The sequence below is a fragment of the Salmo salar genome, chromosome ssa05 (genome assembly GCF_905237065.1).
Source record: "Salmo salar chromosome ssa05, Ssal_v3.1, whole genome shotgun sequence".
Taxonomy (NCBI): domain Eukaryota; kingdom Metazoa; phylum Chordata; class Actinopteri; order Salmoniformes; family Salmonidae; genus Salmo; species Salmo salar.
Genome location: NC_059446.1, coordinates 49,700,580 through 49,715,859, shown reverse-complemented (window position 1 = coordinate 49,715,859; position 15,280 = coordinate 49,700,580). Strand labels below are relative to the sequence as shown.

Below are 15,280 nucleotides of genomic sequence, written 5' to 3'. Positions count from 1 at the left end.
TGAATTTGCTGAATGCCAACATTAAGTTACAAAAGTTTCATTGCTCACCCATTGTAATGGAACATGGTATAGCCTAAGCCTTGCAGTGGTTTGGCCGTCGCGGATTAATTTTTCGCATACCCCACTTGCAGAAGGGTCTATTCTGTTGATTCGAGGGAAGCATCGTTGGACCAAGTGTGCTCATATACTTTTGTTCGAACATTATATGGTGTTTTCTTTGTTTTATTGGACTCCTCGAAATCTAATGGCTGTTTACGCACTTCACGTCAAAGGCTGACTCGAGCGTGTGCGAATACATTTTAGTGAGAACTGTGCGATAAAACGAACATCAACCGGATTTGAAAGCCCCACAAACACGAGGAGCATGATGAGAGACTGGTTGGCAACAAAAACTTTTCTCTTCGTAAATGTATGCGAGAATGCTGTTTAGCTAATGAATGTAATCGTTGCCACCCAGTTTAAATCGGAAGTGAAGATATTTCCTTCAGGAAAAAGGTTGAAAAGTAGCATTTTGCATGTGGAGGACAGGAACTTGAAGTTGGATTGATTCGGGGGGAAAAAAAACATTTGTACACGTTCTACGCGTTGTGCTTCGTTTCATATATCAGATTCATTGGAACCACGGGTGAGAAAATGCGTTTTGTGAGCTCATTGTTATGTTGTAAACTTGAAGAAACCCGAGAGAATACGACTCTGCTTCGTTTGTGGTTTTTCTTTGCTGTCCTTGTTTCAAATTCAGCCTGTCCTGACAAATGCGTCTGTTTCACATCCACGGTCAAATGTTTGAACCAGGGTTTATTCGCGGTTCCACAGCCATTGCCAGCAAACACTAAAACCCTGTTCATTACTGGGAACAACATTTCCCATCTCACAGCTGTGTCTTTCCCTGTGCCTCTTGAGCAGTTAACAGACTTGTATCTCACAGGAAACCAGGTGGAGCTGGTGGACCACAATGTATTCAACAACTTGCCAAATCTCAGGCTGCTAGACTTGAGTAACAACAGGATTCTGCATTTTAGTGCTCAAGCCTTCCCTGATTACAACAAACTGCTGGACCTTAACCTCAGCAGGGCTTTTTACAACCGTACTTCCATGGATGAGCTCTTCAGTCTGCTACGGAGTGGCGGAGCCCTTCAACTTACCCGCTTAGACCTGTCCAACAATGACCTGGTGGTCCTCCCTGAGGACATGTTCTCCCGGCTCTCCAACCTCACCATCCTCAACCTACAAAACAACTCCCTAATTTTCATCCAGAAAGGGATGCTGAGTGTTCCTCGGCTCCGTGAGTTAGACTTGAGGAACAATGCCCTGAGGGAACTACCCAACACTACACTGATGGACTTAAGCCTCAAGCCTGGGCTTCAGGTGCATCTGGCAGGAAACCCTTGGCTCTGTGACTGCAATATTGAGGACCTTGTGGCCTGGCTGAAGAGCTCTGAGCAGGTCACAGACAAGCAGAATATGACCTGTTCTGACCCGGAGGTTCTGCGGCAGTTACCGTTGCTCCAGATAAAAGAGTTGGAGTGTACCTTTTCAGGTGAAATGAAAGGTGTGCTGGAGACCTCGTATGTCTTTCTGGGCATGGTGCTGGCCTTGATTGGAGTGATCTTTCTGCTGGTCCTCTACCTCAACAGGAAGGGGATCAAGCGGTGGATATACAATATTCGGGATGCATGCAGGGACCACATGGAGGGATACCATTACAGGTATGAGATCAACTCGGACCCCAGGTTGGCCAGCCTCAACTTAGACATTTAAGTGGACTGCTATGTAAGCCAGGGCCCCACAGTGACTGAGGCATTATGACTTGTCAAGAGCAAGATATACATGAGCAACTCTTTAGTTCCGGGGTGCTTCAGCCTGCCTGCAACCCCCTCCATGGTACTGTCCAGACTTCTACATCAGTCATGACGACCCACAATCTGCCATCACGCATGCCCTTGGCCCCTGCAACGCAGTGTCTGATTATTTGTTTTTACTCCTTTTCATGCAGTTCAACGTTCCATGGATTGAGAATCATGACTCAGACGGGGTTTGTGAGCGGGCTCTCTGTATTATAAAATGTTCCCTTCCTTGAGCAAAAAATTATGGTACGTAAAACTCCAACTAACAGACTTATTTTGACTGGTATTAACTAGGCTATATACACACATCTATATCCTTTCTGCTGGTTATATTTTAATCACGTTTTTGTTTCCACTTTCCTCCCACTGCACAGTGTTGCTATGCTTGTTTAGATGTCTTTATTCCTTTTTAATATGTGATTATTAAAGCACTTGCTAATTTCTCATTAGTATTGCACTTGTTAGGTGGACATTATCAACATTTTTCATGATGTACAGCTGAATAAATTGTATGGCGTTGCTGTTTTCCTTTCTCGACTGAGGTCCTTTAAACTCCAGAGACAGGAATGTGGAGGTATTTTGGGCAGCAGAGATTCAGGGTCATGAAATGGAGAAGTGCCCACTCATTGCAGATTCAAACACATGCAGACAGAGGTCATCATGCTACAGTCAGCACCAACCATACCACACAGGCAAGACTTTACATGTCACCTCTATACATTAACAAGCTCTGTCAGCTCGTGCAGATGAGACATTACAGGCAGAAGCATTATTGAGTGGCCAAATTTTACTCTTAAGGAGGTGAGAAAAGGCTAACTGGGACTTTCGACGGTGGCAGAATGACCTGGAAGATTAATTGATTTTGAAATACTTTCCAATGATTAATTCATCTGTCACTCTATTTGGGAATCTAGATGTGAAGGAATGTTTCTGTCCAATTTAATCCCTGCAGGGATTCGGGTAGAAATCCCTGGCGCGATAGTCAAATGATTGCATAGCTGCGAACCATCCAAAATAATATTTTGACGTATGGTCAGTGAACAAGCTCTTTGATTCAACTACACCAGTTACAGGAATGGCACTCATTCAAAGCATTCCAGCGTTGTGAGTGCAAACAGCTGCAAAAGGGGAAAGATAAGTGCTGTGTTTCCTGACAAATGCTAAGGAAGCTACACAGTACCCAAGGTTCTTACCAGGAGGGCACTCTACAGGCAGTATGGTATGGAAATGAGCTCAAACTCTGCTTTAAGCTGCAGTGTTTTAGGGGTGTGGCATTAAAGTATCTTATTTTCATGCATTGTTTCCTTTCCTGCTAACTAAACACTGTGATCTGTTTCTTTCTGGTGTCAGTATGGATTAGTAAATATCAATTTCACAGTAAAAGTGGTCAGGTATAGTAGACATACAATTTGGATGGTAAAGTAACTGCACAGTTGGTGAATGTGTGAGTAAAACATTCCTGGCCGTTACCTCACCATGCACATAGAAGACCACCCGAGAGGTAGTATGAGCTAACAAGCACAAAACAGAAACACACTAAGTCTCTGTGCACAACTAACTACCTTTACATAGCCCTGAGCTACTGTACATATCCTCTTACCATAACAATGGCCAGACCTCCCCCAGTTACTAGTTATGTGTGCTTTTCAGGCAATGTGTTTGAATATGTGGCTCTTGTGTAAACTGTTTTTGTATTTCCCAGGTTTGTGATCATACAGAGATTTTGTGTCCAAATTTAATGCTGTGTGTGGGGGTTAACCATGTTTCTTCATCCCGCATTAAAACCATTACCCAGTAGATGCATTTTAACCCCGGATTGACTATGGAGATGAGTTTAAAATATATAGGCCTATTACGTATTACGTCTGCAATCAATCTTCCCAAGGCATTGTTTGCTTTTAAATAAGCCAATAAGGTATCAGAAGTAGAGGCTAGGCTATCCATTTCAGGAATTCATTGTTTTTGTCATCATTCATCTTAGTTCCTTTCCAGCCAACCACCATTGCTATTTATTTTATATACACACTACCTTTCAAAAGTTTGGGGGTCACTTAGAAATGTCCATGTTTTTGAATGGAAATTACTTTTTTTTGTCCATTAAAATAACATCAAATTGATCAGAAATACAGTGTAGACATTGTTAATGTTGTAAATTACTATTGTAGCTGGAACGGCTGATATTTAATGGAATACCTACATAGGCGTACAGAGGCCCATTCTCAGCAACCATCACTCCTGTGTTCCAATGGCACGGTGTGTTAGCTAACACCAGTCTCAACAGTAAAGAGGTGACTCTGGGATGCTGGCCTAGGCACAATTCCTCTGTCCAGTGTCTGTGTTGTTTTGCCCATCTTAATCTTTTCTTTTTATTGGCCAGTCTGAGATATGGCATTTTCTTTGCAACTCTGCAATATATGTAGTGTTTTCAGTAATAGCATTACGATCTCCGTAATCCCACCCCTCAGCTACTCTCAGCCCATCCCATCATGGCCAGCCCGCTCATTCGGCAGGATTGACAAGGGTGGAATTTGATGTAAATTGACCAAGACTCACCTCCAACAACACATAATTCTGCCCATAAACAATGACAATTTCTCTTAACCAGTGCCATTTTGGCTTTTTAGGTGAGCGTTGATGCCTCTGTGACAAGCAGTGCCCACTTTGTCAAAGGCAGAGGCGCAAAATATTTTGCTTGTCCGTTCCCAGCGCGCCTCACCAGGGTGCTGTTGGAGAGACGCATGCTGCCGCACTCCACCAACGTTGCGTCAAAAAAAATGATCTAACATAAATCATGTAGCAGATATAGGATATGGTAGAAAGAGTATATGGCCTTTTCTGTAGTCTACAGGCTGGAGATAAATTGTATGACAATGCAATGAAACGGACACTACATTATGCAGGTTTCTCTGATCAAATAGCCTAACCTAAATGGCGCTCAATCAAATAAAAAATGTACTATCACATCAACAAAACATGTCCTAAAAACAGGACAGGTCAAAGTAAAATGGACAATATGGAATGGACAATCACAACTGTTGTCCAGGAGTTTCAATCCATTGTAATGATCAGTGATTTCAAGTTTGTATCCATCATTTTTTGACAAGCTGATCATGGCGAAAAAGAAAATACTTCTGCATTTCCCGCTGTGTAAAGACATTGCAAATAGGCTCACGATAACTGCTTGAAAGTTGGGTAGCTGATTTTCAGAGCTTAAATAGCCAAATTGATTAGTCACATGAATCAGGACTAATAAAGCCAATGCATCAGCCAATTTTACGAACGGTGGGCCTACAACATGGATGGGCATTCATACAATTCCATTGCTGGCCAACATACCCCAATAAGCAAGAGCAGACGTCTTTTGGACATCTTTTTTTTTTATCCTGTAGACTTACCACATAGATGGGCATTCATAAAAACATTTGGACGTATTTTTTTGGTGAGTCCGGACTTAATTTCCACATCGACATGCATTGGTCTTTGGTCTGGTCTGGACCAGCCTTGATTTGGCCCAAACATAGACGTCTATAAATTACTTATTTTCAACTTTCATTCAGAACCCAAAATGTGCCTGATTTTAACATCCATAAAATAGATCTAGAAAATACATATTTTCAACATACGGAAAATAAGTAGCCTATTTTCAACTTTCATTCAGAACTGAAAATTAACCTGATTTCATCGTCTGGAAAATATGTATTGTTCAACATCCAGAACATTTTAAACATATGGAAAATTATATTTTCACATTTAATTCAGTATTTAAATTGAACCTAACTTCAACGTCTGGAAAATATATATATTTTTAAAAACATTTTCAATGTCATTTTGCTCACTTTTTTTAGTTTCCCCTAGAGCGGCAGAACGGAAAAGACGGGCCCTGCATTCCACCTATCACCATAGACCACCCTCGTGTCATATTTTTCAGCTATAATGTGATGTTTTACATTCATTTAGAATATTTCTAATCGCATGGTATGCACCGATTTTGAGCTAAAGATGAAAACCTTTCCGACAAGTATTAGTATATTATTGATTGATTGACTATGACTTTCCAAATCGCCCAACAATGCTATTTGTAGGGTTAATTAATGTTGTGATTTTTTTGTCATTTCTGAACCTGTGACCAGAAGCTACATGTCTCGTCACAGCAAAATATGCAGAGCTGAGATTTTTGGGTGCCCGATGTACCGATTCCATGGCACATGGGATATGAACCAATACAAAAAACAATACTTGATTCAACAGTTCGAGTTTTTCCAATTTGAATTATTATACAAAATTCTTTCCAAAAACAGAATGCAAGAATTTTGTATAATAATTCAAATTGGAAAAACTCGAACCGTGGAATCAAGTATTGTTTTTTGTATTGGTTCATATCCCATGTGCCATGGAATCGGTACATTGAAAATCTATTCCCAGCTATTTGGCGCAGCTGTCAACATTTTTTCCCTCAAATGAAACTGGTATATTTTTCTATTTATGCCGACCTTTTTCAGACTATTTGTATCTTTAATATATGGCAGACAAACACGTTTCCTACCTTCTCCCCCTTCCACTTGCATCCTCCATTTCTGCGGTAATTCTGCAATCAGTTGATTAACTTTGGATTGAGCAAACTTCCCATATATTTTCGAAAGCTGCCTATTAAGTCCACCATTCCTATTCAAAATATAGTTAATAAAGCATTTTTAATCCATAAGCAATGTGTTTTTATAAATCAGTATATTTGAGTTTCACATAACTCTAATATTTGTTGTAATATATTTTTTCTGGGGGATAAAATTGAAATTGTAACCAGCTTTGTATGGCTTGTTTAAGAAAGGGCAATACTTTGAACAAAGTTTCATTTTAAATGAATCAGTAATGAGAAGTTGCAGTCTGTATAAAGGCAAAAAGGCAATTTTTGAACAAATTATAAGCCTTCTTAATAGAGAACCAGTTCGGGTTTAAATATATTTTATGTATTTTAATTTTGTCTGGCTTAGTGTTCCAAATAAAGTGAATCTTTTTTGCTCATATGATAAAAAAAAGGAGTCATCTGGAGTAGGTGGCGCCATTATTAATTCACCTAATACAACCGGTGTAGACCTTACAGTGAAATGCTTACTTACAAGCCCTTAACCAACAATGCAGCTAAGAAAAAACAAGTGTTAAGAAAGTATTTACTAAATAAACTGAAGAGTTTTTATATATATATATATATATAACAGTAATGAGGCTATATACAGGGGGTCAATGCAAATAGTCCGGGTAGCCATTTGATTAGCTGTTCAGGAGAAATTATGGCTTGGGCGTAGAACAGTCTATGACTAGGGTGGCTGGAGGCTGGCAATTTTTAGGGCCTTGCGCTGACGCCTGGTATAACTTAATGATGGTGTTGGAGTCGTGTTTGGCCACACAGTCGGGGGTGAACAGGGAGTACAAGAGGGGACTAAGTACACACCCCTGAGGGGCCCCAGTGTTGAGGATCAGCATGGCTGATCAACGTGCTGTTGCCTAGCATTACTACCTGAGGGTGGCCCATCAGGAAGTCCAGGATCCAGTTGTTTAGTCCCAGGGTCTTAGTGTTGAGCTTCGTGGGCACTATGGTGTTGAGCTGTAGTCAATGAACAGCATTCTCACATATGTGTTCCTTTTGTCCAGGTGGGAAAGGGCAGTGTGGAGTGCGATTGAGATTGTGTCATCTGTGGATCTGTTGGGGCGGTATTCGAATTGGAGTGAGTCTAGGGTATCTGGGAGGATGTTCTTGATGTGAGCCATGACCAGCCTTTCAAAGCACTTCATGGCTACAGACGTGAGTGCTATGGGTTGGTAGTCATTTAGGCAGGTTACCTTGGTGTTCTTGGGCACATGGACTATGGTGGTCTGCATGAAACATGTAGGTATTACAAACTTGGTCAGGGACAGGTTGAAAATGCCAATTGGTCAGCTCATGCTCGGAGTGCACATCCTGGTAATCCGTCTGGCCTTGCGTCCTTGTGAATGTTCACCTGTTTAAAGGTTTTACTCACATCGGCTACGGAGAGTTTGATCACACAGTCGTCCGGAACAGCTGAGGTGCTCTCATTGGAAGTAAGTAAACTGTGATAGGACCAAAGAGTTAATAAATGTATTTTTTCCATAAATAGACAGGTATTTACCTCTCCATGGTTGCAGAAACTTGTCTATTTTAACTAACTTTCTATTGAAATTGGTTGTGTTAAGTGCATTTATATATTTTTTAGATATGAATACCAGCTATGACTACTTCACCATCAGACCATTTTATTGGTAAACTACAAGGTACTGTAGTGTAAACGTTGTGTCTTTTAACGATCCAACACTTATCGGAATTCGGTTTTAGTCCAGAGTGACTAGAAAAGTGATCTAGATCATCACTGAGACTGTGCAGGGATCCAGATTGCGGACTTAAGAAGAAACTTGAGTCATCGGCATACACTGACACTTTTGTTTTTAACCCCTTGATGTTCTTGTTGGATCTAATTTTAATAGCTAGCATTTCAATGGCCATAATAAATAGATATGGAGACAATGGACAGCCTTGTTTTACTCCTCTTGACAGCTCAATACTTTCTGAGATGTAACAATTATTTAATATTTTACACCTGGGGTTGCCATACATAATTTAACCCATTGTATAAGAGATTCACCAAAATTAAAATAGAGATTCATCAAAATCTGCTATGAAGACCAGGCCTGGTCCTGCATCTTTGATGTTTCATAATGTGCTACTGTTTCAATTAATTGTTTTATATTATCTGGTAAAACCTTTTTTAATTATTTTCTTTGCCAGGATTTTCACATCACAACATTGCAGTGTAAGAGGCCTCCAGTTTTTTAAAATGGACTGGATCTTTATACTTACCACCTGGATCCTGTTTCAGTAGTAATGAAATCAGACCTTGCTGAGTACACAATAGTCTACCATTTTTATAGCAGTAGTTAAAACATGCTAATAATGGATCTTTGAGTACATTAAAAAAAGGTCTGATACACCTCTACTGGTATACCAACAAGCCCTGGTGTTTTTCCAGACTGAAAGGATTTAATTGCCTCAAGAAGTTCCTCCTTTCTAAGATGTCCTTCACACAAGTCTTTCTGTACAATTGTTAATTTTAGATTATTATTATTATTAGGAAAGAAGTTCTTACAGTTAACATTTTTCAGTGGAGATGGAGGAGATTGAAAAGTAAACATATGCTTAAAATATTTTGCTTCCTCTTTCAAAATATAATTTTATGAATCATGGATGACTCCTTCGTTTGTAATGAGTTTTTGTAAATTATTTTTGGTAGCATTTCTATGTTGAAGATTCAAGAAACATTCTGTGCATTTTTCACCATTTTCCATCCAATTCACTTTATTTTTGTAATAAATTACACTTGATTGTTCTTGAATAAGTTCCTCCAATGTTTTTTGTTTTTTGTCTACAGTAGTTTTATTGCCATCTACCTGTACTGTTATTTCCTCTATTAGTCTATCTTTTGACCATGACTGATTTACACAAGTTTAACTTACAATCTACCCTGACAAAGCCATGGCAAGATAGCAACGAAGCACATGCAGTACGAAAATCTAGAGTAGGGGTGTCCAACCCTGCTCTAGGATGGGGTGTCCAACCTACAGGATGGTAGCTCTCCAGGAACAGGTTTGGAGAGCCCTGATCTAGAGAGCGTAAACCGGCAAAACCAACCTCTCCACACACTTTTTATTGTTTTATTCCAATGAGATTTACTGTCATTGGCCTATGCACAATGTCAAAGTGGAATTATGTGTTTTGAAATGTTTACAAATTAATAAAAAATGTATCTTTAATAGCTTGAGTCAATATGTATTCAACCCCTTTGTCATGGCAAGCCTAAATAAGTAAATAAGTAAAAAATATAATAAGTTGCATGGAAAGGGAAAGGGGGGATACCTAGTCAGTTGTCCAACTGAATGTATTCAACTGAAATGTATCTTCCGCATTTAACCCCTCTCTGAATCAGAGAGGTGCGGGGGGCTGCCTTAATCAACATCCACGTCTTCGGCGCCCGGCTTTGGTAACAGGGGTATTATAAAGGTAGGGGAGGGTGTGATGGGCTTAGGGTTTCGGACTACGGTAACGGGTATTATAAAGGTAGGGGAGGGGGATTCACTCTGTGTGCAATAATAGTGTTTAACATGATTAGTGAATGACTCTCATCCCATACAGATACTTGTAAGGTCCCTCAGCCGAGTAGTGAATTTCAAACACAGATTCAACCACAATGACCAAGGTAGGTTTTCCGAAGCTTCACAAAGAAGGGCACCTATTGGTAGAATCAATACACCCAGTCACTACAAAGATACAGGCGTCCTTCATAACTCAGTTGCCAGAGAGGAAGGAAACCGCTCAGGGATTTCACCATGAGGCCATGGTAATAAAAATAGTTGAATAGTTATGTAATCAAGATATATTAGTATTTTATTTTTCATATTGTTTTTGACAAATGTTAGAATTTTTCTTCCAATTTGACGTTACAGGATATTTTGTGTAGATTGCTGACAAAAAAATACAATTAAATTCATTTTAATCTCACCTTGTAACACAACAAAATGTGGAAAAAGTCTAGGGGGGTGTGAATATGTTCTGAAGGCGCTGTATTTTATTAATGGAGATGGACTGGTCTGTGTTAACAATCAGAATTAGTATAATATTACGTCAACATATTTCAGTTATATGTTACCCAAAATATTGTAGTCTGACCTCTCAATTGATGAGGATTTCACTTGTTCCATTGTTGGTTTTGAGTCTGCTAAACCAACTCCTGCCAAAGGCAGCTGGCCTGGGGGTCTTTTTAATAGCAGAGAGCTCTGTGTGCATGTGTGTGTGTGCGTGTGCGCGGGCACACGTGCATATGTGTATGTGGAGACTGGCGAGTAGCCTACCGCAGGCAACAGTGGATGCATCCCAGTGGACGTACAGTAGCCACACCTTCTCCTCCCAACAGGGGAATGTTCTGTCCTTCTGTCCCGGGAGGAGATACAGGTGCATGCTGCCCAATTACACACTATCTCACGTTTCCACGGTGACCATCTCAGCCCTCACTCACGCAACTCAAGGACGTTCTGCGAGCAACAGCACTCAACATATTTTTATTAAACGGTATTGAAAACAAGGGTGTCAATAGTTTTGACCCCTACATTTTGAGAAAATAAATGATTACTTGTTAAACAAAATCTCTTTCACTGAGCAATTGCATTAGTATAAAATAATAGAATTTACCTATTTTTCTGAGCTTACAATACCCACTTGGCAAAAACAGGTTGGAATCAATGTTTTTTCCATGTCATTTCAACAATTGTATTAGTAGAAAGTGGAGACGAAGAGAGATGGAAATCAGGAGGGTACATATTGGGCAGGAGGATGACAATAGGAGAAGCAAAAGAAGAAGGAGAACGTCTCACTGTCACACTCCCATTCACATTCAGTGTATCTGTAACAAGGCTTCTAGTCTGTGACAAACAACATCAGTCCTGCTTTTTCTGAATGTGAATTGGATTCTGTCAACAGGCTGGTGTGTGGTAATAAAAAAACAGAGACAGTTCTCTCTCTGTGTGATAGACTCCTGCCTTTCTGGCCTGGCCTCAACAACATAAATCAAGCAGGTGTGATGAGGGACTTGTTGGAGCTGTTTGGAGACTTGTTTTAACAAGCACAAAAGGGGCACTGTCTATCCAGTGGTCAGAACACTCCCTCTCTTCATCAGTCTCACTTCTCTCCACCCCCTCCCCCCACTCAACTCCTCACATTATCTCCCACGTAATTACACCTGCTCCTCCAAGTACGCCCAGGGGCGCGTTGCACACCCTTGTTAATAAAAATCCAATCAATCAAATTGTATTTGTCACACGCGTCGAATAAAACAGGTGTAGACCTTACTGTGAAATGCTTACTTACAAGCCCTTAACCAACAATTCAGTTCAAGAAATAGAGTTTAAAATAGTTACTAAATAAAAGTTTAAAAAATCAAATCAATCAAAAAGTAACACAATAAATGTACTTAACAATAACAAGGATATATACGGGGTCTACCGGTACCGAGTCAATGTGCGGGGGTACAAGTTAGTCGAGGTAATTTGTAAAGTGTATATGCTTAGATAATAAACAGCGAGTAGCAGCAGTGTAAAAACAAAGGGGAGAGGGGGTAAATGTAAATAGTCCGGGTGGCCATTTGATGTGTTTAGTTGTTCAGAAGTCTTATGGCTTGGGGGTAGAAGCGCCTTTTGGTCCTTAACAGCACTCCAGTACCGCTTGCCGTGCGATAGCAGAGAGAACAGTCTATGATAATACCTCACCTTGCAGTCTATTACCTCACATTGCAAGGATAACTGCACTGAGCCTTTTTCTAAAATGTTTTATGAGTTGGAGAACATATTGGGAGGGATCTTAGCTCATTCCTCCATACAGAATCCTTCCAGATCCTTGATATCCTTCATCTGCATGGCCTAAGAGCTCTATTTTCATGTCATCCAACAAATGTAAGTGCCTGGAGTTTGCTAAACAGCATCTGCACATGGATTGAATCTGGTGCTTTGGTCAGATGACATGAAAATAGAGCTCTTTGTCCACGCACACCAGTGGTGGGTTTTGCATCGAAATGAGAATGCATAAGCCTAAAAGAACCCCATACCTACTGTAAAATGGGCCTGACATCATGAACTTCACCCAGTACAAGGGCATTTTAGCCAAAAACCTGGTTGCTTCTGCCAGGAGGCTGAAACTTGGCCGCAAGTGGAACTTCCAGCAAGACAATAACCCCAAGCCCAAAATAGCTAATTGGCCACAAAATCAACATTTTGCAATGGCCATCTCAGTCTCTGGTCTTGAAAGTGATTGAAAACCTGTGGTTTGAACTGAAGAGGGCAGTCGATAATCGCAAACGAAGGATATCAAAGGATCTGAAAGGATTGTTCGGAGAAGGACTAAGAATCCTTCCCAATGTGTTCTCCAACATTTTAGAAAAAGGAGTGGAAATGTGGGTAATTTTTGGTTGAGACATTGATCAATTTATTTTATTTATTTCACCTTTATTCAATGAGATGTTAACCTTTATTCACCCACTGAAAAAGACAGTCAGAAGTTTGGGTATTCCCAATGTATTATCACTATGCTTTCAACCATCTAAAAGCACATCCAAATTCCAATCAAAAAACAATGTCAGATTTTTGGTTTAGTTGTCATCCAAATGTGTTATTGCTGCGCTTTGAACCATTTAAAAGCACAAAAAGGTTCAAATGGGAATACAATGTCAGATATTTTGTATTTGTAAAAAAAATAATGTGTTATCACTGTGCTTCATCTAATAGCACAACCAAGTGACCTGGATTGTAGTTGAGATTACATTAAAAGTGCGTAGTGCAGGTGATCAATGCTGTTCAAGATTCTGTGCGGATTATTACAGACCTGTGATCTTTGCATGCTTAATTTGAACATGCATTTATCAAACATTGAATATCCTTTTGAGCATGAAGTTATTAATTACACTTTGGATGGTGTATCAACACACCCAGTCACTACATGCAGGGATTTCACTCCCACACACACACACACACACACACACACACACACACACACACACACACACACACACACACACACACACACACACACACACACACACACACCTTCCTTCCCCAGTGTCCTTTCAATACAGGACCACAGCAGCAAGTGAAAGAGAGACAGAGAGAGAGAGAGGGAAAGGGAGAGAGAGAGACAGCGAGAAAGAGAGGGGAGAAAGACTGATTAAGTGAACCTCTACTGCAATCTTTTTATTTAATGTCCAAACAAGCAGTGACAGATTTAATGTTTTTGAAGTCTGGGAAAATCAGCTACGGGATGCTAGGGGTTATTTACCACAGGAGTGGAAAAGAGGTAAAATGGGTTAAAGGGGAACTGCACCTGCTGATTTGGCCTCGTTTTTTTGGCTTGCTCCTCAAGAAATGCTGGGGGCCATGACAGAAGCCAAACGTGAGTTGGCTTGGGTGTGTGGTTTGATGTGGGTGTTTCCTTGCCACTATCAAGACACCCATCTGTCAGAACCTTGCAGCTGTTTCCCCCAACTCAGTCCATACAAAAAAAACTCCTGCAGGTTAGGTTCAATAACTACAGGCAGATGTATGGTAAGATGCCGGAGGAAGTTTTGAATAGGTCAGTAGCTTACAGAGTAATATGAGAAGAATACAATTGCTGAATTTATGTAGATATTCTGAACTAAGTGTTTTAATAACTTGCAAATGTAGTAACAGGTCCATGAAGAATAAACAACCCTTTACATAATACCATAGAAGCAGTGTTCTGCTAATATAACAATGTGCACCTTTCATTGTCTTTCCCAGCCGATAAAGATACTGTGCCTATCGGCATTTTGTCTTGTGGTAATGGGGCTACCTTGGCAAACATGTCAGAGTGGTCATACCTTCCTGTGTGGTGTCCCGTATTCAACAGGAGTTCCCTGATCCTGGCGCAGAATACACAGGATTTCTTCCTCCCCATACTAACTGATACCATTCAATTCAATAATAAAATTAGACAAAGAACTTTGGTAGCGTTTTCTCAAGTTCCTGTACACACCACAATCAAATGCTTGATAATGTATGTGATATCAACAGAGAGGTATATTTTCTGGGTGATTTAAATGTTGACTGGCTTTCATCAGGCTGCTCAAGAGAAAGCTTCAAACTGTAATTAGTGCCTGCAACCTGGTTCAGGTTATCAGTAACCTACCAGGGTAGTTACAAACAGCACAGGAATGAAATCAACATGTATTGATCACATCTTTACTAATGCTGCATAAATTTGCTTGAAAACAGTATCCAAATCCATCGGATGTAGTGATCACAATATAGTAGCCATGTCTAGGAAAAACATGGTTCCAAAGGCCAGGCCTAATATATAATATACAATAAGTTTTGTAGTGATTCCTATGTTGTTGATATAAAGAATATTTGTTGGTCCGTGGTGTGTTATGAGAAGCAACCAACTGCTGCACTTGACACATTTAAGAAATTGCCCAGTTACTAATAAGCATGCACCCTTCTGTTCTCTTAAATCCCTGTGGATTGATTAGGAATTGAAAAATGGTATGGTTGAGAGGGATGATGCAAAAGAAAGGGCAAATAAGTCTGGCTGCACAACTGATAGGCAAACGTACTGCAAATAGAGAAATCATGTGACTAAACTGACTAAAAAGAAGAAGAAACTACACTATGAAAAAAGATAAATGACATAAAGAATGATAGTAAAAAGCTTTGGAGCACCTTAAATGAAGTTTTGGTCAAAAAGGCAAACTCCGCTCCATCATTCATTGAATCAGATGGCTCATTCATCAAAACCCACTGATATTGCCAACTACTTTGATGATTTTTTCATTTGCAAGATTATAACAAACTTAGGCATGTCATGCCAACAA

General features: G+C 40.1%; 1 protein-coding gene across 4 annotated transcripts; it reads left to right on the top strand.

The window, feature by feature from the left end:
* Nucleotides 1-93: 93 nt before the first annotated feature.
* LOC106605050 (trophoblast glycoprotein) lies at nt 94-9,662 on the top strand. Of its 4 annotated transcripts, none has more exons than XM_045718323.1 (3): nt 94-1,706; nt 1,994-2,090; nt 8,641-9,662. In XM_045718323.1, the coding sequence occupies exons 1-2, from the start codon at nt 634-636 to the stop codon at nt 2,058-2,060; spliced, it is 1,140 nt and encodes a 379-aa protein (XP_045574279.1). In that variant the 5' UTR covers nt 94-633; the 3' UTR covers nt 2,061-2,090; nt 8,641-9,662. The 4 variants fall into 4 exon arrangements, 3 of the variants coding, with proteins under 3 accessions (XP_045574279.1, XP_045574278.1, XP_014055773.2); XM_045718322.1 differs by lacking the exon at nt 8,641-9,662 and adding an exon at nt 2,219-2,369; XM_014200298.2 differs by lacking the exon at nt 8,641-9,662 and having other exon boundaries at nt 1,994-2,369.
* Nucleotides 9,663-15,280: the final 5,618 nt, after the last annotated feature.

Coding starts and splice junctions, on each gene's coding strand:
- LOC106605050 (XM_045718323.1), top strand. CDS start 634: ATGCGTTTTGTGAGCTCATTGTTATGTTGTAAACTTGAAGAAACCCGA. Junction 1,707..1,993: donor ATGGAGGGATACCATTACAG/GTATGAGATCAA, acceptor CTTTTCATGCAG/TTCAACGTTCCATGGATTGA.